Source organism: Schistocerca cancellata, chromosome 8 (assembly GCF_023864275.1).
Source record: "Schistocerca cancellata isolate TAMUIC-IGC-003103 chromosome 8, iqSchCanc2.1, whole genome shotgun sequence".
Lineage (NCBI taxonomy): Eukaryota > Metazoa > Arthropoda > Insecta > Orthoptera > Acrididae > Schistocerca > Schistocerca cancellata.
Window position 1 is genome coordinate 218731156 of NC_064633.1, and position 25356 is coordinate 218756511.

The window sequence follows — 25356 nt, forward strand, 5'->3', positions numbered from 1 at the left end:
GTCAACTATTCTTTTAAACTTGAGCCATAGTTCCTCTACATGCTCCTGCCCTGTGATGAAAGTTTCAAGTTCCTCATTGAGATTGATTCCCACGTAGATGCCGTGTTTCTTGACTTCCGCAAGGCGTTCGATACAGTTCCCCACAGTCGTTTAATCAACAAAGTAAGAGCATATGGACTATCAGACCAATTGTGTGATTGGATTGAAGAGTTCCTAGATAACATAACGCAGCATGTCATTCTCAATGGAGAGAAGTCTTCCGAAGTAAGAGTGATTTCAGGTGTGCCGCAGGGGAGTGTCGTAGGACCGTTGCTATTCACGATATACATAAATGACCTTGTGGATAACATCGGAAGTTCACTGAGGCTTTTTGCGGATGATGCTGTAGTATATCGAGAGGTTGTAACAACAGAAAATTGTACTGAAATGCAGGAGGATCTGCAACGAATTGACGCATGGTGCAGGGAATGGCAATTGAATCTCAATGTGCTGCGAATACATAGAAAGAAAGATCCTTTAATGTTTAGCTGCAATATAGCATGTTAGCAACTGGAAGCAGTTAATTCCATAAATTATCTGGGAGTAGGCATTAGGAGTGATTTAAAATGGAATGATCATTTAAGTTGATCGTCAGTAAAGCAGGTGCCAGACTGAGATTCATTGGAAGACTCCTAAGGAACTGCAATCTGAAAACAAAGGAAGTAGGTTACAGTACACTTTTTCGCCCACTGCTTGAATATTGCTCACCAGTGTGGGATCCGTACTCGATAGGGTTGATAGAAAAAATAGAGAAGATCCAACGGAGAGCAGTGCACTTTGTTACAGGATCATTTAGTAATCGCGAAAGCTTTACGGAGATGATAGATAAACTCCAGTGGAAGACTCTGCAGGAGAGATGCTCAGTAGCTCAGTACGGGCTTTTGTTGAAGTTTTGAGAGCATACCTTCACTGAGGAGTCAAGCAGTATATTGCTCCCTCCTACGTATGTCTCGCGAAGAGACCGTGAGGTTAAAATCAGAGAGATTAGAGCCCACACAGAGGCATACCAACAGTCTTTCTTTCCACGAACAATACGAGACTGGAATAGGAGGGAGAACTGATAGAGGTACTCAAAGTACCTGCCGCCACACACCGTCAGGTGGCTTGTGGAGTATGGATGTAGATGTAGATGTGTAGATATGACACTACTGATTTCTACTTGGGTAATCATTGTTGCCACAACTGCATCATGGTCACTTATACTGATTTCGATGTGGACAGCCTCAGAGAGGCCAGATCTATTTGTTACCATTAGATCAAATATGTTTCCAACATGAGTGTGGTTTCTATCTGATCGTAGGTTTTGGGAAAGGCATTTAGTAATTTTTCGCAGGATGTCTTACCACATCTACCACTAACAAAACAGTAATTTTCTCAGTTAATTGTGGGATGATTAAACTCTTTACCAATGAGTACAGTATAACTGGGGAACTTGTGTACAAGTGAACTGAGCTTTACTCTAAAGTCGTTAGTTACTTCAGGAGAGGAGTCTGGTGGGTGATAGAAGGATCCAGTTATCATTTTATGCCCTCCCCTGATAGTGAGTCTTGCCCAAACAATCTCAAATGCAGCTACAATTTCTATCTTGGTGGGTTCTGCACAGTTTGACTTAAGGTCAAAAACAGTCTAGTGTCAATTGGTGTAAAAAGAAAAAAAAGAAAAGAAAAAACTCAGCAAATTTGACTTAGGAAACATCAAAACTAGTATAAAACATTGTAACAGGAGAGAAAATGTGGATATAATCATATCAGCAGTAAACTAACAGTAACTGTCACTTGTTTGGTTGTTACATTATGAACCAAACCAGTAAAAACAGTTGGTTCGTGAAGCACATCCAGAAAAATGATCTCTGGTTTCTTTGGTTACTCTGTATATGTCATGGCCATTACCTTACTGGCTCAAATAACAGTTAATGCAGAATAACAACAAAAACAGTCAACTGTTGACAAAATTATTTAATTGAATAGATAAAAAATTATTTAATTGTATAGATAAAAAATCTACCCATCAAGTGGTGGGTGAACACATACGTAAGACAGTTGTAATTGGCAAGGTTTTAGAGCCAGTGGCTCCTTCTTCTGGTAGAAAGGGTGAAGGGGAAGGAAGAAGGGTGGAGGAAAAGGACTGGAGAAGTCTGGGAAAGAAGTAGATTTAGGAAAAATCACACAGAACTGGGGATCAGGGGAGACTTACTGTACACGATGAGAAGGAAAAACTGATTTTTGGGGACCGCATTGGACAGGATTTGAAAACCTGAGAACTTAAAGATGGAAGGCAGGGTAATATGCTAACAGACATTATTGCTTAAACCTCATGTGTGAGTTAATAAGAGTGAAAAGCTAAGTGCATTGTACGTAATAGAGGTGCGAGGGTAGGGCGGTGGAAAATAGACAGGAAAGACAATGAAAGATGTAGAAAATGAAAATATAGTGAAGCAAAGAGTAGTTACAGTGAAGAAATGCTGAGATGGAAAAAATTTACGTAAATTAAAGCCAGGTGGATGGCAAGAACCAAGGACATGCTGCAGTGTTAATTTCCACCTGTGAAGTTGTGAGAAACTGATGTCTGGGTGAAGAATCCGTATAGTGCATGTTGTGAAACAGGTACCAAGGTCATGAATGCATGTTATAGAGCATGCTCTGCAACAGGATATTGCGAGTTGCCAGTATATACCCTCTGCCTATGCTCATTCATTCTAATTGATAATTTTGTGGTAGTCACGTCGATGTAGTCGGCCAAACAGTGTTTACATAATAGCTGGTCTATGACATGTCATTTCGCAAGTGGCTCTCCCTTTGATGGGGCTGTTATAGGGGATGGTAGGAGGGTGCGTAGGGCAAGTCTTGCAGCGGGAATGGTCGCAGGGATAGGAGCCATAGGGTAGGAAGATGGGTACAGAAGGGGCATGGGGTCTGGCAAGAATATTGCAGAGATTAGGAAGGCGACTGTAAGCTATTCTAGGTGTGATGGGCAAAATCTCAGACAGACAGGATCTCATTTTAGGGCATGATTTTAGGAAGCCTTGGCCCTATCAAAGTTGCTGATTAACACATTCCATACCTGAATAATACTGAGTCATCAGTGGTGTGCTCCGAAGCTGTTTTGTGGACGGATCAGCAGTACCAGGATTGCATGTGATGGTCCAGGAAATCTGATTTTTAATTAGGCTGGTAGGATAATTACGTGCAGTGGAGGCTGGTGTATTGTTGTAAAGAGTCTGCATCCAAACAAATAAGATTGCCTCTGATGCCAAGGTTGTATGGGAGGGAATGTTTGAGATGGAAAGGATGACGACTGTCAAAAAGTAAGTACTGTTGTTTGTTGGTAGGTTTAATGTGGACGGAAGTGTGTAGCTGACCTTGTATGAGGACAAGATCCACATCAATGAAATTGGCAAGGGATTTGGAATAGGACCATGTGAAATTTAATTAGGAGGAGTTATTCAGAGATTCCAAGAATTTTAGTCGGTCAGCCTCACTCTGAGTCCATGTGGTAAAGATGTCATCAGTGTATCTAAACCGAACCAGGGGCTGAAGACTTATGGCTCCCAGGAAAGCCCCTTCCAAGCGACCCATGAAAACTTCGGCATAGGAAGGAGCCATCCTGGTTCCCGTGGCTATACCGCTGATCTGTTTGTATGTCTGCCCCTCAAAGGTGAAGTAGTTGCTGGTTAGTATAATGTTGATTAATGTGAGTAGGAAGGATGTCATAGGTTTGGAATCAGGTGGGCACTGACTGAGGAAATGTTCAGCAACAGACAGACCATGTATGTTGTGGATGTTGGTTTAGAGGTAGGTAGCATTAACGGTGACAAGCAAGGTGTGTGGTGGGAGTGGGACGGGCATGGATTTCAGATGATTTAGGAAATGGTTGGTATCTTTGATGTAGGAGGGGAGTCTTTGTACTATGGGTTGCAGGTTTTGATCAACTAAGGAAGATATACGTTTAGTGGGTGCTTTGAAGCCAGCAATTATAGGATGGCCAGGATGATTTGGTTTGTGGATTTTAGGAAAAAGGTAAAAGGTGGGGGTGTGTGGTTTGAGTGGGATGAGAAGTTCTATGGATTAAGGTGTTAGCGCTTGTGAAGGGCCTGAGGTTTTAAGGAGGGACTGCAGGTCAGTTTAAATCACAGGGATGGGATCTCGATGGCAGACACTGTTATGTAGAGGTGTCAGACAGCTGGTGTAGACCTTCACTAACATCCTCATTTCGGTCAAGTACTACATAGGTAGATCCTCTGTCTGCTGGGAGGATAATGATGGAGTCATCAGCTCTTAGGGATCGCAGAGCCTGGAGTTTTGCTGAGGACAGGTTAGGGTAATGTCATAGGGACCTGAGGAAGGGTTGTGAGGCAATGCTGGAGGAATTCTTGGAAGGCTTGTAAGGGATGATTTTGAGGTAGTGGTGGTGGATCAAGTTGGGATAGTGGTCTGAACTGTTCAAGGCAGGATTCAGTGTCAGGTTTGCTGTTAGAAAGGTTTTGGGATTGGGTTGAAAAGTGATATTTCCAATGGATATTACATGTGAAGGAAAGGAAACCAGATTGAAGTTGGCTTGGCAAATGGTACCATTGAAGGAAGCATAAGGGCAGATAACTGCAGGATTTTGTAGAGGGAGAGAAGTCTGGTAGAGTGGAAATTTGTTGATGAGGCATATAGGTCACAGATTTAGCCAGGTAAGAGCAAGAGATTGCTGTATTTGAAACTGTAAAAGAGCCTGGCGTAGGGTAGGATTGCACCCAGAAACAGAGACTTCCAATGTTAGGCCATTGGGAGTAACTCCAAGGGACAAATAGGTTTCAAGAAACAGAATGTGGGAACTTCGTTTTGATAGTACAAAAGTATGTTCCCTAAAAGAATGGATGTAATATGTGATAGTATTCATCATGGAAAGAGAGGATGGTTTGTAGCATTAGAAATGGTGGGAGTGAAAAAAAAGAGAAGCATAGGGTGGAAAAGATAGCTAAGTGGCAGAAAAGCAAGGAAAAAAAATTCGAAAAATCAGAAAAAATCGTATGAAAATCATGAGAACAGATAAGTGGCCCTTATGATATGAAAAAAATGATTGGGAAAGAAAAATATCAATAGGGGAAGTCATGAAATGAGACAAAACTTTATAAACTGAGTGTACAGAAAGAGTAAACCACAAGAAGAAATGTAAACAACTTTGCTTGGTAAAGAAAGTGATGTAGGAGATGGCAGTGAAATTTGATCTGTGCAATTTGACAAAAAAACACACAAAAATGTGAAAGAATTATGTATAAACACAGTAAGTGGAGGGTGGGAAAGAAAATAGCTGTCAAATTTGCAACTAAATCACTGAAAGACAATCAAGAGAAGCCCCTACAATGTAGTGCACTGTAAACAAATTGCTACACGCAGATTCATAAATAACAATGGACTCATCTATTTGCATGGAAATCGGTACTAGAAAATATTTAGGAACAAAGCGTTGATTAATCTGGGTGGTAAGATAAACAAACGAATGGACTAGCACAAAAGGTAGAAAACAGATGACAGTTTGAACAAGATAAGACGATAACAAAGACTGACAAGAGGGTTACATAAGAAGGAATGATGAGCACATGTCCTAATATAACAATGAAAATAATCAATTTCTCACTGTTACTCTGGTCTTGAATGTATTAATCAACTACTTCGACAAGGCCATGCCTTCCTAACATCATGCCCTGAAATAAGGTCAATTCTGTCTGAGATTTTACCCGACACACATAGAGTAGCTATTTGTCATTTTCCTAGTGTCCTAGCCAGACGTCATGCTCCTTCTACACTCATCTCCTTATCCTATGGATCCTACCCCTGTGATTGACCCTGACTGCAAGACTTGCCCTATGCATCCTCCTATACCAGCCCTTAAACTGGCAAAACATATACTATCAAAAAGAGAGCCACCTATGAAATGACTGTCATATACCAGCTGTTATGTAAACACTGTTTGGTCTTTTATATCAGCATGGCTACTACCATGTTATCAATCTGGATGGATGGGCATAGGCAGAGGGCATATTCCAGCAACACACAATATCCTTTCACAGAGCACACTCTACAACATGACGGTTATGACCTCAGTGCCTATTTCACCACATGCACTATCTGGATTCTTCTCCCAGACACCAGTTTCTCAGAACTTCGTAGGTGGGAGCTAGTGCTACACATTTCCTTGGTTCGTGCCACCCACCTGGCCTTAATTTATATTAATTTCTTCCGACTCAGCATTTCTTCACTGTAACTACTCTTTGTTTCACTCCGTTGTAGTTTTGTACATCTTTCATTGCCTTTCCCGACTATTTTTCACGGCCCCCCTCCCACCTCTGTTATGTACAATGCACCCGCTTTTCGCTCATATTATTAACTCTCACATGATGTTTAAGCAGTAATCTCTGTCAGTGTACTACCCTGTCTTCCATCTTTAAGCTCTCAGGTTTTCAGATTTTGTCCGATGCAGTCCCCAACAACCAGTCTTTCTTTCTCATCGTGTACAGTAAGTCTCCCTTGAGCCCCAGTTCTGGGTGATTTTCCTCAATCTAACCTGTTTCCTAGATCCCTCCAGTCCTTTTCCTTCACCCTTCTTCCTAAAGAAAGAGCCACAGGCTCCAAAAGCTTGCCAGTTACAACTGTCTTTTGTATGTTCTCCCACTGCTTGGTTAGTAGATTTTTTATCTATCCAATTAAATAATTTTGTCAGTAATTGATTGTTTTCATTGATATATTAGTCCAAGTTGGCCATCAATTCTGTTTCAGAATCCCAACATTGGAGAAGAAAATCTGTTTTTAGAATTGATTGGAACACTTGAAAAACTTTCAAAATTTTAAAAGTGAAAATTTTGAGAAATGGTAAAATGATTTGTATGAAAAGATGTTTCCCATTCTTTGTTTCAATAAAAACTCATAAGGAATCCCTCATTTCAAAAGCTCTTTGGAATATGAATGACTGTTTGTTCTTTGTTGGTTTCCAGCCATCTGTCATGCTTTGTGTCACTTCTGATTAAATATTTAATGACTTCTTCACCTCTTTCATTTATGCCCTTTGTTTCTTGTTCCTCAACTTTTAATTTTTTTAAAGTAAAATTCCAAAAGCTTATGATTCACCCCAGTTCTTAGTTTTCTGTGTCTGTCAGTCTTGCTAAAATAACTCCTATCTCAACAGTGCCTGTCACAAAGATTATTAGAGTTTTTATCATAAGTGTATCTCTAAATATTCAAAAAAATAGTAACAAACTTTCTACCTCATAACAGAAATAGTGGTCTTCATTTGTAATAGACTAAATTAGTGTAAATGTTTATCAAGCAATTTGTTTACATAGCACCCTTAATATTGTGCCATGTGTTATTTAACTGAATGTAACTGTGAGTAACTTTAATTCACATCCACATACATACTTCAGAAACTACTTTGAACTGCATGCCACAAGGTACTTAGAATGGCATTATATGTTAACAGTTTTGTCCCAGTCTAGTCACCTTTGGAATGCGATAGGATGACTGCTTAAATGCCATCATGCTTGTTGTAATTTGTTGAATGCTGTCTTCATGATCCCTACTGGAGTAATACATAGGATGCTGAAGAATATCTCTAGAATCCTCACTCTACTAGTTTTTGGAAGCTGAGATTCTTGCCATGCAACAGAGTACCAAAAATGCAATAGCAATGAAAATTCATTTTTTGTGTCGTTTTACATTTTCACTCTTCAATTTTAAATAAAAATAAGGTTGTTATGAATACTAAATTTTGAATATTTTTCCAGGTAAAATGTTTGTACATGAACTATCAACACTAATATTATCAGCAGAGTCTTTTCTATACACTGAACTATAAAGTTTTTAAAATACAGCTCGGATAAGAATTTAGAGATTCTGAATTTACATATATACAGGAAAAGTATGTATTTTAGAGGTGGGATTGTAGCAGATTAAAGCAGCTAGATATATTCCACCTTGCCTAATTTCGTCAGCGCTGAAGCTTCAGTCCTTCTCTGAGGTTGTTGAATTTGTTTGTCTTCCATCCATGTTGACTACACTTATTCACTGTAACTAATTTTTAATACATTTGTAGTTGGTAATGTTACACAGGATGCAATGTTCTAGAATTTAAAAACTCAAAATTAGGCACATTTTCTATTCCTTTAGGTCTGGTTATTTGGCATAATATGGGAGTACAAATGATTTTTAATGATCCATTGGAAACATGTAAAACACACTTTGCCTTACTTCGTGTGGTGGGTCACCAACTATATTTTCTTCTTGTTTTATTTTGTTTTAGGTAGAGCAGATAGTCATGCCTTACTTGACAATACTATCTGAATTCCGTGACAGTGTAAGGTCATTAGCACGGCAGTTAAAAGCATCATCAATTTTGTCAGAATGTGATAGGCTCAGAGATGAAATTTTACCCGATGTGGGAGTGCGCATTGAAGATTTAGAAGGTGAGTGTGTTACCATGCTAAGTTCCCTTAAGAAACATTAGATGTTACCATTTTCTTTTCCATTACGTATTTCCTGCCCACGTGTTTTCCATAGTTCCAGTATTTAATATTACGGCAGTGCAACTAGAGAAGGCAGATGACTAAAAAGGGAAGAAATTGTGCCCCCCCCCCCCACACACACACACATTAAAAACTGACTGGTATGACTATAAAATTAAAATAAACATCTCTGCTCTACAGGTATACAGTTACTCTATAGCTGTGAAGATGTATTCACCCCAAAATCAGTAATGGTCTCTTGTTTATGTGCCTATTTGAGATGCTGTATATGGGAATTTTACCACTTGAACAATCTTTCATATTGTGTGCACTCAAATTTAGAAGTTAAAATATGTACTGGCATTAAAATAAATCTATATGATATGCTTTTGGTAGTTCATGCAGCTGTTACATACCACAAGCACTCAAATTTTTGGTTAGTTGTGCAAGTTGAATTTCACAGACAGATTTCATCAAAGATCCCGGTTTGTTTAGTGGGAGGTGACCATCTTCACTCTTGCATTTGTGTAATAGGGTATTTGACTGTTTCCTGGAAATTGTCTTAAAGGATTAATTATGTCAAACATGCCTTTTTTGCTCTTGACTTTCAGTATTTTTTTAACAAAAACAGAAGTGAAATTCAGATACTTTGAAGGCACGCTAAAATGGTCCATTTGAGTCATGTGATGCCTGTGACATCACTAGCTAGCTCACTGCTCCTGGTACCGTAATGCTAATGCATAGTGATATCTTGTTTTCGAATTTATGTTTCAGAAAATGGGTTACAAATGGTGTGTAGTACCATACTGTACATTAATAAAAATTCCTGAAAAGTTGTTTTTGAATGTTCCAGAGAATGAGAAGGTGCATAAAATTTGGTTGCACTGCACTGGCAAATTGCCACCACATCGATACTCAAGTTCACCAACTTAATTATTGCAGCACTGTGGAGTTAATATTAACTTACCTCTGAGATACGCTCCCCCACTATTACAACAAAGTGTCATTCAATGAAATTAAACTTCTAGTGAAAATTGTTGTTTTTCCCAACTACATCTCAATTATTTGGTAATAGCTTGCTGGTTTGATTGTAGCCCAAAAGAACATTTTAATTAATTTGTGCAAAGACTCAACAGACATCTTATATGAAAACCAAATGACAATTACAAAACTTCACCACATCGGTCAGAAACAGAATATCATTTGTTTGCCTTACTGTTTTACGTGCACTTAAATTTGCAATTGCTGTGACCACACACTTTTTGCTTTATTAGAAACAATTTTTTTTTAATTTTCATACTGTCCAGCTACCTTATTGTTTAAACTTTCGCAGTTTCATCATCTTACATAAAGATGAAGTAAGTCTGCTTCGGACACTAACATTAATTTACACCCACAAACATTACAAATCGTACATTCAAATAACTTATGGGTTTGCTGCCGGGTGACGTCATTGACCACTGCCGGTATTTCGACAGGAGCACACCCTGCCATTCTCGAGGCACAACTGCAAGGTGGAAGCAATGTGTGAGGGAATTTAATACCTCAGTTCACAGAGGAGAAACAACGAAGATACCAAACACAGAACAAGTAACCCAGAGTCAACACACAACCACAGATAGTGACTATTAAACAACAGGTGAGGTAGCACTAATTCTGTCCCTCTGTTTTTTTATGAGAGACAGAGCCGGATTCCAAGTAGCATCTAAACAAAATCCACCATCGCTGTTTATAAGGTTGCTTGATAGTTTGATTTCAACAGCTTCCTTAATAACACTATCCCAATAGCTGGACGTGCAAGCCAGAATCTCTGTGTTGTTGTATTCCATAGGATGACCGGTGTCAAGGCAATGTTCTGTAATAGCAGATTTGCTTGGCTGTTGTAAGTGCGTGTGACCCTTATGTTCAATACACCGGTCTTCCACAGTCCTGAATGTCTGACCAATATATGACATGCCACAACTGCAAGGAATACGATAGACACCAGCCGTACGCAAACCAAGATCATCTTTATGGTTGCCAACAGGGCCTTAATCTTAGAAGGTGGTCGAAAAACACATTTCACATCATATTTCCGCAAAATACGGCCAATCCTGCGTAAGGCAAAAAGGCCATAGACTTAGGTGTCACTTCGTTGCTATCGTCACTCACCTGTTGCACAGAAGGCTGATAGCGCAACGCACGTTTGATCAGCTCTCACTATAACCATTCTGACGAAAGGTGACTTCGAGATGTGATAGCTCAGCTGCCAAACTTTCAGGGTCTGAGATAACGTGGGCCCTGTGAACCAAGGTACGAAGTACTCCTTCACGCTGAGCTGGATGGTGACAACTATCAGCTCGCAGATACAAGTCATTGTGAGTAGGCTTCCTATAAACAGAATGTCCCAACGTACCATCAGTCTTCCTTCTGACCAACACATCAAGGAAAGGAAGGCATCCATTCTTTTCCACCTCCATAGTGAACTGAATTCAGATGTTCCAAAAACCGGTTTAAATTCTCACTACCATGAGGCCAAACAACAAAAGTTCTATGAACAAAAGTATCGTTTACATATCTGAAAAACACGCAGGTTTCAAGGTCGCTGACTCCAATGCACGTTCCTCAAAGTCCTTCATAAACAAATTGGCCACAATAGGTGACAACGGGCTTCCCATTGCAACTCCATCAGTCTGTTTGTAGTACTGACCATTGAATAAAAAGTAAGTGGAAGTCACCACATGTCGAAACAAATTCGTTAACTCGACACCAAACTTAACCTCAACTAGCTGCAACGAATCAGAGAGAGGAATGCGAGTGAAAAGAGAAACCACATCAAAACTGACTAAAATATCAGTGTCATTGAAACGCAGTCCCTGCAGTTGGCATAAGAAATCTTCAGAGTTCTTAATGTGGTGTTCACACCTACCTACTAGTGGGCTCAACAAACTAGCAATATGTTAAGCTACACGATATGTTGGAACACCAACATTAGAAACAATAGGCCTCAATGGGACAGCCTCTTTATGGACCTTAGGGAGGCCATATAATCTAGGTGGTACAGCACAGTAAGAATTAAGACTCTTGATAGTCTCCTGTGACAAAGAACTTTTTTTCAGGAGGTTATTACCGTATTTACTCGAATCTAAGCCGCACTTTTTTTCCGGTTTTCGTAATCCAAAAAACAGCCTGCGGCTTAGAATCGAGTGCAAAGCAAGCGGAAGTTATGAAAAATGTTGGTACGTGCCGCCACAACTAACTTCTGCCGTCGAATATATGTAGCGCTACGCAGGCATGCTTTGTACGCACAAAGATAAATACTGGCGCCAAAACCTCTGCGTCAGTAAATAATTTTTTTTAAAAAAAGTGGAAGACGAGCTTTTTTTCTCCGCTGCGAGTTTCGACCACTGCATTTTCATACATTATCCAACGACGTAAATACAAATTCCGTATTGTTCATCTTCGAATGTAGCACAATTTCAGTGTACTACGAAAATCTGACTGGCAAGACTGTTTGAGATGTTTGTCAATATGGCCAACTCTACGTTCTGAATTTTTTCCTATTTGTGAGAAGAGATGGTTGCTAATAGGAACCTGATGAAATTTGAATCACATACAGTATTCTCTTCACCATAAGAATAATACGAATATAAACATTTTGCCATGTATTCTTTCGTGTTTGCTGCTATCTCATTTAAATCCTGTCTGCCTAATAAACTACGAAACTAGAGTGAGACAACAGCAAATGCGGAAGAATATACCTATCGTGTCATGTTTATATTCGTATTATTCTTATGCCTAATAGTGATACAGTCAGAAATGAAGCATGGCAAGTGACTAGATTTTTAAATCTAAGATGACTCTAATTTCTGTGCAGAATTTGATGTAATAAAGAAGCGGCCCCAAAGATTTTCAAACGGAGAAAAATTTTCGCCTAACTCTCGTTCAGAACATGTTCTATCATACGCAGTCTATTATTTGATTCTTGTTGTTCATTATCAAAGAAAGCAGCAGTGTAAGTAACGTCTCTTGCCATTGTTTCGCTAATGAGACGATTCCGCTTTTTTTTTTTTTGTACGCGGCGGTAGTGCGCACAAAAGCAAGCCATGCCACGAGCTGCGACAGGCCGTAAACACACACTATCAGAATGCGACAAACAATGCATGACACAGTGCAGTAATGCATTTTCAGCTTAAGAGTGACGCAAACACCTATAACAAAGAAAACGGCACTTATCGGATCAAAGCAAAATAAGCAATCGATTCGAGCGGAAGGCTAACCGTATAAATACGGACAGAGCGCCTGACGCATAGCAACTGCTAAGCTTAAGACTCGAACCAAACTATTGTAGCTGTATCGTCATTCATTCGACCTAAATTGTGTCTCATATTACAATGGACCAACTTTGTTTCAGTTTGGAGGTGCGGCCTAAAACTTTTCTCTCCCCTCGAATTTCGAGTCTCAAATTTCAGGTGCGGCTTAGATTCGGGAATATTTTTTTTTCCTTTATTTCGAGTCTGATTTTTCAGGTGCGGCTTAGATTCGACTAAATACGGTAGTCTTTCTCTCAAAACTCTTAGTAGGGTCAGCACCGATTTTGCGATACACTGAATCAGAAAGTAGACACTGCATCTTTTGAATGTAATCATGCTTGTTCAACAGTTTTGTTGATTCCTGTAGTAGTTGGTGTTAGAGCTGCACCCTCTAACTAAAGGCTCACCTTCAGAGGATGTCATGTTTCCAAGTAGAGAAGTAATTAGCATATTTCATCAAAATATTAGAGGTATTTGAGATATAGTTAGTGAACTGCTTATAGATGTTGACTCCAAAATTATTGGTATATCGGAGCACCGCTTAAATAATTTGACATTTCAGAGGCTTCCTTTACCAGGATACAGATTAGCTGGCTGCTTGTCAACGAGTTCCTTGTGGAGTGGGGGAGTGGCCATGTACGAAAAAAAAAGAAGTATTTCATTTGAGTCTATAGACGTATCACGGCACTGCACTAACAGATATTTGAATGTTGTGCAGGGGCAGTTGAAATTAGTGAAACTAAACTTCTGATTGTTGTTGTTTATAGATCGCGTAACTCTGACTGCAGAACATTTCTGCTCAAGCTAGAGGGGGTTCTTGATGCACTTTATAGGAAATACCAGAAATTAGTTGTGTGGTGACTTCAGTATTAATTTTGTATATGATGGTGCAAGAAAAAGGATGTTGGTAGATCTCCTAAATTCATATGATCTGATGCAGACTGTGTTTTTTCGAACTAGGGTGCAGGGGAACAGTAGCACAGCCATAGACAATATTTTTATTCATTCTTCATTACTAGATGGGCATTGTGTTAGTAAAAGGGTGGATGGCCTTTCAGACCATGGTGCACAAATTTTAACACTAAAGGGCTTTTGTACTCAAACAAATGTCACATATAATTACAAACTATATAGGAAAGTTAATCCAACAGCAATTGAGGGTTTTTTAAGCCTCGTCAAGGAACAAGAGTAGTATTTGTTTATAGTGCCGGTAACATAGATGACAAATATAATGCTTTCCTTGACACATTTCTTATGCTCTTTGAGAGTTTCTTTCCATTAGAACATTTTAAACGGGATACTAGGAGTAATAGGCAGCCTGGGTGACTCACTTGAGGGATAAGGATATCATGTAGAACAAAGTGGGAGTTATATCAAAATGTTAGAAGTGGTCACAATCAAGCTAAGATACCCCATTACAAACAATAATGTAAGGTGCTTAAAAATGTTATTAGGAAGGCAAAGACTATGTGGTACGCAAATAGAATAGCTAATTCACAGGATAAAATTAAAACCGTTTGGTCAGTTGTGAAAGAAGCGTCTGGTCAACAGCACAAGGTCAATGATATAAAGTCAGTTTGTATTAATGTACAGCATTTAACAATCATTTTCTGAGCATTGCTGGTGAATTAAATAAAAATTTAGTTTCTATAGTGAATCATATAACACTCTTAGCAAATGCCTTTCTGAGATTGATGTCCGAAATACTCCTCCATGATACTGACAAGTAAAAGTCAACCTTTCAGCATTCAGTCTGGAGCATAGCCCCCCTTATACAGTTCCTCCATGATCCCCTATTCAGTGCTAACATTGGTGCCTCTTCTGATGTTATACCTATTACTTCAAAATCATTCTTAACCGAATCCAGGTACCTTCTCCTCGGTCTGCCCCGACTCCTCCTACCCTCTACTGCTGAACCCATGAGTCTCTTGGGTAACCTTGCTTCTCCCATGCGTGTAACATGACCCCACCATCTAAGCCTGTTCGCCCTGACTGCTACATCTATAGAGTTCATTCCCAGTTTTTCTTTGATTTCCTCATTGTGGACACCCTCCTGCCATTGTTCCCATCTACTAGTACCTGCAATCATCCTAGCTACTTTCATATCCGTAACCTCAACCTTGTTGATAAGGTAACATGAATCCACCCAGCTTTCGCTCCCATACAACAAAGTTGGTTGAAAGATTGAATGGTGCACAGATAACTTAGTCTTGGTACTGACTTCCTTCTTGCAGAAGAGAGTAGATCGTAGCTGAGTGCTCACTGCATTAGCTTTGCTACACCTTGCTTCCAGTTCTTTCACTATGTTGCCATCCTGTGAGAATATGCATCCTAAGTACTTGAAACCGTCCACCTGTTCTAACTTTGTTCCTCCTATTTGGCACTCAATCCATTTATATTTCTTTCCCACTGACATTACTTTCGTTTTGGAGATGCTAATCTTCATACCATAGTCCTTACATTTCTGATCTAGCTCTGAAATATTACTTTGCAAACTTTCAATCGAATCTGCCATCACAACTAAGTCATCCGCATATGCAAGACTGCTTATTTTGTGTTCACATATCTTAATGTCACCCAGCCAGTCTATTGTTTTCAACATATGATCCATAAATAATATGAACAACAATGGAGACAGGTTGCAGCCTTGTCTTACCCCTGAAACTACTCTGAACCATGAACTCAATTTACTGTCAACTCTAACTGCTGCCTGACTATCCATGTAAAGACCTTTAATTGCTTGCAAAAGTTTCCCTCCTATTCCATAATCTTGTAGAACAGACAATAACTTCCTTCTAGGAACCCGGTCATATGCCTTTTCTAGATCTATAAAGCATAGATATAATTCCCTGTTCCACTCATAACACTTCTCCATTATTTGCCGTAAGCTAAAGATCTGGTCCAGACAACCTCTAAGAGGCCTAAACCCACACTGATTTTCATCCAATTGGTCCTCAACTAATACTCGCACTTTCCTTTCAACAATACCTGCGAAGATTTTACCCACAACGCTGATTAAAGAGATACCTCTGTAGTTGTTACAATCTTTTCTGTTTCCATGTTTAAAGATTGGTGTGATTACTGCTTTTGTCCAGTCTGATGGAACCTGTCCCGACTCCCAGGCCATTTCAATTATCCTGTGTAGCCATTTAAGACCTGACATTCCACTGTATTTGATGAGTACCGACTTAATTTCATCCACCCCAGCCGCTTTATTGCATTGCAATCTATTGACCATTTTTTCCACTTCCTCAAATGTGATCCTATTACCATCATCATTCCTATCCCATTCTACCTCGAAATCTGAAACATTACTGATCGCATTTTCACCTACATTGAGCAACTCTTCAAAATATTCCCTCCATCTGCCCAAGGCATCCACAGGATTCACCAGCAGTTTTCCTGACCTGTCCAAAATACTTGTCATTTCCTTCTTACCTCCCTTTCGAAGACTGCTAATTACACTCCAGAATGGTTTTCCAGCAGCTTGACCCAAAGTCTCCAACCTGTTTCCAAAGTCTTCCCACGATTTCTTCTTCGATGCTGCAATTATCTGTTTAGCTTTGTTTCTTTCTTCAACATAACTTTCTCTGTCTACCTGGGTTCTGGTATGTAGCCATTTTTGATACGCCTTCTTTTTCCTTTTACAGGCTGTCTTGACTGTATCATTCCACCAAGCTGTTTGCTTCATCCTACTTTTACACACTACTGTTCCAAGACATTCTTTAGCCACTTCTAGTACTGTGTCCCTGTACCTTGTCCACTCCTTTTCCAATGACTGTAATTGACTACATTCAACTAACTGGTACCTTTCTGAGATCGCTGTTATGTACTTGTGCCTGATTTCCTTATCATGAAGTTTCTCCACTCTTATCCTCCTACATATGGACCTGACCTCCTGCACTTTCGGCCTCACAGTCCCGAATTCACTGCAGATTAAATAATGATCAGTGTCATCAAAGAATCCCCTGAATACACGTGTGTCCCTCACAGCCTTCCTGAATTCCTGATCTGTTATTATATAGTCAATGACAGATCTGGTTCCCCTGCCTTCCCAAGTATACCGGTGAATGTTCTTATGTTTAAAAAAGGAGTTTGTGATTACTAAGCCCATACTGGCACAGAAATCCAAGAGTTGTTTCCCGTTCCTGTTGGCCTCCATATCCTCTCCAAATTTACACATAACCTTTTCATACCCTTCTGTTCGATTTCCAATCCTGGCGTTAAAATCACCCATAAGCAGAACACTATCCTTGTCTTTTACTCTAACAACTACATCACTGAGTGCCTCATAAAAACTATCCATCTTATCTTGATCTGTCCCTTCACAATGCGAATATACTGACACAATCCTAATTTTCTTGCTAGACACTGTCAAATCTATCCACATCAGTCATTTGTTTACATACCTTATTGCAACTACGCTGGGTTCCATTTCTTTCCTGATGTAAAGCCCTACACCCCATTGTGCTATTCCTGCTTTGACTCCTGACAGGTAGACCTTGTATTCTCCCACTTCCTCTTCTTTCTCACCCCTTACCCGAATGTCACTAACAGCTAAAACGTCCAGCCCCATCTTACTTGCAGCCTCTGCCAGCTCTACCTTCTTCCCAGAGTAGCCCCCATTGATATTAATAGCTCCCCATCTCATTACCATTTGTTTGCCAAGTCGTATCTTAGGAGTCCCTGGTTTGTCAGTTAGAGGTGGGACTCCGTCACTTCCAAAGGTCCGAGGCATTTTGCTCTGATTATTGCCAGCATCATATTTAAAGTAACAGGGAAGCAGGTTGCTAGCCTTACTTGCCCCGAGTCCCATTGGGTTTTACCCCTAACGGCTGAGGGACTAACCGGTGGATTTGGTAGTCTTTGCCGTATGAGCATAAAGGTGACCACGACTCAGAATATGTCCGAGATGCCCAGCCTTATTTCAAAGTAACTGGTATCCCGACTGTCAGGACCACTTACTTGGACACTCATACGTTGCCCGTGGTTCATGAACTAGGACATGACTACAGGAACCCACACCATGAACCACACAAGTTTGAGTCGATAATTTCATCGCTCTCATGGACTGTCATGGAATTGATGGAGTGCCTAGCAGAATATTAAAGTACTGTGCTGCATATGTTAGCACTGTATTTAGCCATATTTGTAATTTTTCCTTTAGGAATGGTCAGTTTCCTGAACGATTAAAGTACTCAGTAGTAAAGCCGCCTTATGAAAAGGGAGAAAGGGATAATGTAACAATTTTAGACCTATCTCTATGCCATCAGTCTTTGCTAAAGTTATTGAAAAGGCTGTGTATGTAAGGATAATTGATCATTTTCTATCACACGATTGCTATCAAATGTACAGTTCGGCTTTAGAAGTCATTTAACAACTGAAAAGGCTACATTCTCTTTTTTCTGTGAGGTACTGAATGGTTAAACAAAAGATTTCGAACAATAGGCATATTTTGTTACTTAACTAATTGCTCCAGGAGTTGAATCATTAGGGAATACGGGGAGTAGCCCACAGTTGGTTCACCTCTTACTTTAACAACAGGTAGCAAAAGGTCATTATTCACAGTGTTGAGAATGGCTGTGATGTGGGGTCTGAGTGGGGTATGCTCAAATTGGGAGGGGGGGGGGAGGGGCAGATGCCCCAGGGATCAGTGTTGGGTCCACTCCTGTTCCTTATTTATATAAATGATATGCCCTTGTGACAAAGCAAGCTAGGATATTTTTTTCTTCCCTCTTGTTTTGCCATCAGTGTACTTAAATTCGTTTTTTCACTTTTAACTAATTACCATTAACATACATGAGAATAATCTGCATTTTCATAAAAGAGAAAAGTTGGACCTCAGTTTTAAAGAATATAACATCAGATATAATTATGTGCTTAGTTTTAGGTATGTAATTGATTTTCTAATTTATTTTGAATATCCTAGTTAGTATATTTTGTTTTAGGGTGAAATCAGTAATTGTTTTGGAACGTACATTCTGTTGTTGACATATAAAAAAAATTAAATTCTGTACTAATTATGAACACATGGAAGCTGAAATACTAGTAATCTTAAAGTATCTATTTGGCTCTATTCGAAAACATGTTAGCAAAACCAGCCATCCATTAATTCCTAAGTAATTAATAGTTTTGTCAAAAGTATCGTTTCCTTGATTTAAACAAATAATTCGGTTTAACTCCTGAAGTAGAAAACACTATTAAAAAGACGGACTTTTTTGATGTATTCAGCTAATTTAATGAGTTAAGTTTTAGTTGTAATTTCTGTAAATTTAACTTCGAACTATGTTAATTTTCAGCACTTATTATTGTGATGATATTAAGGGCCCAAATTTTGGTCACGAGACAGTCAGTCCATGGCAGAATCTCAGACGAAAGACCTGTGTTGATTAGAACAACAATAATGCTTCAACTTAACCATGGAATAAGTGTTAAACAAATAGGCCCTGTATAAAAACAATGAGAATGTCTGTTCCATATGTATCTGATTATTCTTCAAGAACTGTGAACTTTGTGGTTAGGTGTTACTGCTCGTAGATGTTCAACAGGGAACTATTGTAGCAGTATGTGGAGGTTTGCCTGCAAACTATTAATGAGGCTTATTGAAAGTTAAACAATAGTGCACTGGCCAGATAACTGCGTATTATTAGGAGGTTGTGAACAATGAAATTAAAGTACTGCGATACACAACTGTGCACCTGTCGGATACATTATTTACAGTAGTCAGTGTTGGAATCCACAACCCATTTTTCAGCCCATGTAGCAATGCGGTACATTGACACCGAGGACAGTCAGGAAATGAAGAGATAAACAAATCACGAGAGAACTGCTACACCCTCTAGTATTACTGGTAACTCTAAAATATTTCTGTTTGCTGATGACACTAGCTTGGTAGTAAAGGATATTGTATGCAGCACTGGCTTGGTTTCAAATAGTGCAGTTCATGATATAAGCTCATTGCTTGTAAAAAAAATAAACTAACTCTAAATCACAGTAGGACTCAGTTTTTACAGTTTCTAACAAAACCTGACTTTTAATTTCACAGAATGGGCATATGATTAGTAAAACTGAACAGTTCAAATTTCTAAGTGTTCAGGTAGATAGTAAACTGTCGTGGAAAGCCCATGTTCAGAATCTTGTTCAAAGACTTAATGCTACCATTTTTACTGTTCAAACAATGTCTGAAGTAAGTGATTGTTCGGCATGAAAATTAGTCTACTTTGCTTATATTCATTTGCCTATGTCGTATGGTATTATAGTTTTGGGTAACTCTTTCCATTCTAAAAGGATAATTTTGCCTGAGAAACGGGCAATAAGTGATGTAAGTTCGTGAACCTCTTGTTGATCCCTGTTAAAGAGTGTGTGTGTGTGTGTGTGTGTGTGTGTGTGTGTGTGTGTGTGTGTGTGTGTGCGCGCGCGCGCGGGTCATTTCTTGTTAACAATATTAGCCTATTCCCAAGAATAAGCACCTGTAACTCAGTTAATAGTTGGCAGAAATCAAACCTGCATTTGGGTCAGACTTCGTTAACTCTTGTGTGTAGTACGCTGCTGCATCCAATTTCAATAAGCTACCACAAGAATTCAGAAATCAAATGATAATTAAATGGACACCATAGCTGCAAACAGGCGTCGATGTACTTCATTGGGGACATGTTGAAAATGTGTGCCCCGACCGGGACTCGAACCCGGGATCTCCTGCTTATATGGCAGACGGTCTATCCATCTGAGCCACCGCGGGCACAGAGGATAGTGCGTCTGCAGGGACTTATCCCTTGCACGTTCCCCTAGGGTGTCCATTTAATTATCATTTCATTTCTAGCAAAGCTGCTTGGTCATCCACGGTAACTGTTCTTTCGGGAACAGATACTACCGTCATATATAATTCAGAAATCTTAGCAGTAATCCATGTGCTTTCAAATTGAAAGTGAAGCGTTTCCTCATGGATCACTGTGTATACTGTCTAGGAGTTCCTTGGAAAATTAAGCTGATTCTTGTTGTATTGTTGATTGCATTTACTTAAACTTATGTCTTGACTTTTTTCAGGTTTATGAACATTTTATTTTTATCTGTTATTACTTTTATGGTGTTATTTTATATATTGGCATATTCCATGACCTTGGAGATTGCTTCTCAATTTGGTCCAGTGGAACTTTACATGTACATAAAATTAAAAAAAAAGCACACTTTTTGGCTTCTTGGTGGATTAGTTATGGTGACACAGTGGATGCTGATTGTTAGCAAAGAGTGAACATTAATTTTGTCATTAAGCTTGAGAAAACCACTAGCAAACATGGACAAAGATTAAGCAAGCATATGCAAGCAAGGCACTTTCAAAAAGTTGTGTTCTAGGGTGGCACAAAAGGTGTCTTGGCAGTAGAGATTCAGTGCAAGCTGATGCCAGAGCTGGTCACCCATCTACAGCACATACCGATGCAAACGTGGAGTGTGTAAAGCAACTACTGCAAAAAGACCTTCATGTAACTATGCTTGCAATATCAGAACAACTTAATTTGAATCATCATGTGTGTCATAAGATTTCACACGAAGATTTAGGAAAATGGAAACTTATTGCAAAATTTGTTGCTCACATGCTAACAGATGAGCAGAAAGAGGAAATACGAAGAACTTCTGCCGAACTACTGTGTTGAGCCAGATATGGTCTCACATTTCTGTGAAAGATTATTGATGGGAATGAAAGTTAGTGCTATGAATATGACCCTCACATGAAGTCTCAAAGTGCTGAATGGCAAAGTTATGGTTCACTAGCCTCAAAAAAAGTCAGTGACAACCTTCGAGAACAAAGTCAATGTTGATCACATTCCTTGGTAGTAAAGGATTAGTTCACTATGAATCTGTTCCTCCAGGTCAAACAGTGAACCAAACTCTTTACACTGAAGTCTCAAAACATTTACAACAAGCAATTCGACATTGTTGCCCTGATTTTTGGCATTCTCAGGACTGGTTCTCGCTGCCTGACAATGCAAGATCCCATACTGCCTTATCTGTTACCAAGTATCTGGCCAGATGTTCTATTGTTTGTTGTCATCCCACATCTGCCATATTCGCCCCACCTCTCGCCTTGCGATTTTTTCTTGTTTTCATGAGTGAAAGGCCAACTGAAGGGAAAGCTTCATCAAGGTATCACATACATTCAACAGGATGTGACAAATGAGCTTACAAGCATTACAGTTTAAAATTTCCCTGCTTGCTTCCAAGACCTCCAGAAACATTGGCAGCTGTGTATAGATAGCCAAGGGGACTACTTTGAAGGGAACTAGGTTCATTTCTCTCTCTCTCTCTCTCTCTCTCTCTCTCTCTCTCTCTCCCCTTTTTTTCTCTCTCTCTCCCCCCTTTTTTTCCTTCCACCCCCCCCCCTCCCCACGCACTACAACTCTTATGACAAAGTGAGTAAGACATCTGCCACCTTTTTCTGTGTGTGATATTCACCATGATTAGAAAGGAATACACATCTTACTTTGTGGAAACAATTAACAATAGTTAAATAATATAATTAATATATTACAATTCTTACACATAAGAGAAACTGGATGTGCTTTTCATTGTAATCAAGATGTGAAAGATTTCACAGTGGGGTTTCTGTCTGTTTAAGGAAGAGCATCTGCTATCAAGCTGGTTGATAGGGAGACACTATTGGCAGAACGCGAGGCCCGACGAAAGCAGGAGGCAGAGAAGGCTGCAGAAAAGGAGCGAAAAAAGGCTGAAATGGCAGCTGCTCAGGCAGCAAAAGACGCTCAGCGCAAAATCCCTCCCTGGGATATGTTCAAGCATGAAACTGATAAATATTCTCAATTTGATGAAAAGGTAAAATTTCATTAATGCTTTTGTTACTGTTGTCAGATTTCTATTTCATTGTTTGATACAAATATGGCTTCATTTTTCCATGCCTGTATGAGGCGTATTTGCTATGGATGTTTCCTTAGGCTCAGATAGGTCTTCTGCTGCAATTCTTTCTAGACTTCTACTGTTTAAATTTGCATTCATGCTGAAGCATAAATTTGAAGCACTTCCAGTGAAATGCCTTTAAACATATTGATCTTTGTCAGTCTATTATAGCTGGTGTATGTTGTGAAAATGTGTAGCTATGAACCTTGCTGTTATTTTCAGGGCATTCCTACCCATGATAAAGAAGGGAAAGAGCTAAGCAAAGGTCAGATCAAAAAACTACAGAAGCTTCAGCAGGCTCAGGAGAAAAAATACAATGATTATTTATCCTCACTCAAAGAGAATAGTCTTCCAAATGGACTCTGATATTGAAGAAGTAGAAGAAACAGAGATTTGTATTTCTGTTCTGTCATGTGAACTGATATTTATTTAGTGTGTGTTCTTCTGGAGTACCTAATTTATTTTTCATGTTTTTAATTTAACTGTGTAAATGTTGTTTGTAATGAAAGAATAAAAGAGATATAGTTATTTGTCTGTTGCTGACTGAGAGGCAAAAGGAAAAGGTCAAACAACTTGCTTGACTGTGTATGTAAAGTCTAATGTGCACATACAAAGCTAGGAATATTGTCAGGGATGTAAATGTGTCAGTACTGAAGTATTAGGAGAAGTAAAGCTTACGATCTGTTCCATTTTTAATTTTTTTTTTTTTTTAAACTTAAAAATCAAACATGGATCAATGTTGTTGTGATACTGATAGTTTGACTGTGATTAGTGACTGTTGTCAAGAAGTTGATGCTGTTTTGTTTGACAAGCTTGAAAATGCTAAATACATGCAGTGTATATGGAAACCAAATTAACAGCAAACCTCTTAATTACTTGTATTGTATTTAATTATATCATTTTTATGTTTAATCACTGCCATAATTTCATTTTTAAACTTTTCCATTCCTTTCTTCTTATTGTCTCATGTTCTGAACACATAAAGGAAAAAAAGTCAGTTTCATTTGTCAGTATTTAAAACCATCTGGTTTTATTAAAAGTGTATGATATTCCTTATAACTCCAGTTTATTGTCATAGATGCGAGTATCATATTTTATGGCACAAAGCCATTGAAAGGTTTTGTTTAACCATGAAACATTATTGATCTCTTTATGCTGTATAGCTCCTGTGGGGCTTGTACTAATGAGTATATTTTTGTCTTACTGAAGGCAGCCAAGATTAATAACATGTTTATTTGTAAATAGTTGTATTTTTAAATATTTTGTGATTGTCAACTGCCCTGTGGTTGTATGTAAGCAACCCACAGTTCATGAATTTTTGTGGTGATGGTTGCAGTTATATTTGGGTTATGTTGAATGACTTTAATCTGACATTTTTAACTTGACTGATCACACTGAGAGATTACCATATGTGTGTGCCTTTTGAATATATGTAATTACTGAAATATATGAACTATGTGCAGTGGATCATTTTACTTGTGCATTAAAACTAAAACTATAGTTTTAACTTTGTCTTTTTCATTTCATGTGACTCGAAGTCATTCCTTTCAGCTTGACTTGCTCCAGCATTACAATAAATGCATCGTTTTGCATTTGCATATAATTCTCTTATTTTGTAACTCGGGAGAGCTGACATTTAATAATGTACTTCAGTTTGTTCAGAGTACATAGAGAATTTCACCAGGTTAGTTATTTGTTTTTGATAACTAGAATAAAAGGTCATGAGTGTCATATGGCCTGTGTTCTGTGTGAATGATTAATTTCTGCTGATTGTAATAAGGGGAAAAATGTGGAATGTAAATAAGTTTTGGCCTCCAGATAACCATACTTCCTTATAAACCACTGCTGATAAGAAAAATTATATTTATAGCATTGTTAATGTCATTTAATTCAAAAGAAATGCATCAATGCAGGCAATCTGCAGAACATACATGTTTATCAGGCATCAGTAGAAATTGAAAAAGATGTGCACTAGAAATTTATATTCTGCTACTCAATTCTATCTTCGGCTAAGAGTTTTAAGCATACAACACATTTTGAGCACTAAAGTATAAAATTTAAAATCGGGCTGATGCATGAAGTTTGTTTCAAAAGAGGACTGTAGGACTGATCTTTTCCATTTTCTTAGTAGCATGGGAATAATTTCCTAAAGCAGTACAAAACAATTGTGAAAAAAACTGGCAAAATGGTATTTAAAGATAAGATGATTTCAAAGTGCTGTTAAGTACAAAACATTTGAAATTCATTAAAAAAATCATTGGTAGATCAGTGCGCATTGTAATCAGATTGTAATAATAAAATCACTGATTTTAATCTTGGTAGTAGCATACTTTTTTAATTGTATGTCTATTAAGAAATGTAAATATTAGTTTATAACTAAACAGCCAACCCGGTTCATAGCTCATGATGCTGTCTAGTTACAATTGTTTATCTAATGGCTTCCAGGAGCAACAAAAATATTATTTTCAGTGTTTCATATAATTCCTGACGAAAGTTAAAGTGGTGTAGCAGTCTACTCCTAAAGAGGTATAATCTTATGTTAAAAGTTAAAAACAGTAAGACAAGTATATTAGAAACTTTGTATACATCTTGAGGCAGCATAAGTCATGGCACACAAATTACCCAGACCATATTCATCCA

General features: G+C 38.7%; 1 protein-coding gene and 1 non-coding gene across 4 annotated transcripts in view; one reads left to right on the top strand and one right to left on the bottom strand.

Moving 5' to 3' along the window:
• LOC126095745 (cysteine--tRNA ligase, cytoplasmic) overlaps positions 1-25054 on the top strand; it is a 100173-nt gene extending 75119 nt beyond the window's left edge. For all 3 annotated transcript variants that reach the window (XM_049910520.1, XM_049910519.1, XM_049910518.1), the window contains exons 10-12: positions 8320-8482; positions 22424-22635; positions 22939-25054. In XM_049910520.1, coding sequence (XP_049766477.1) covers positions 8320-8482; positions 22424-22635; positions 22939-23082 — 519 coding nt within the window. In that variant the 3' untranslated portion in view covers positions 23083-25054. The remainder of the gene's footprint in view (positions 1-8319; positions 8483-22423; positions 22636-22938) is intronic.
• Trnai-uau (transfer RNA isoleucine (anticodon UAU)) lies at positions 20478-20552 on the bottom strand. Its single transcript has one exon. It is a non-coding gene; the product is annotated as a tRNA-Ile (tRNA).
• Positions 25055-25356: the final 302 nt, after the last annotated feature.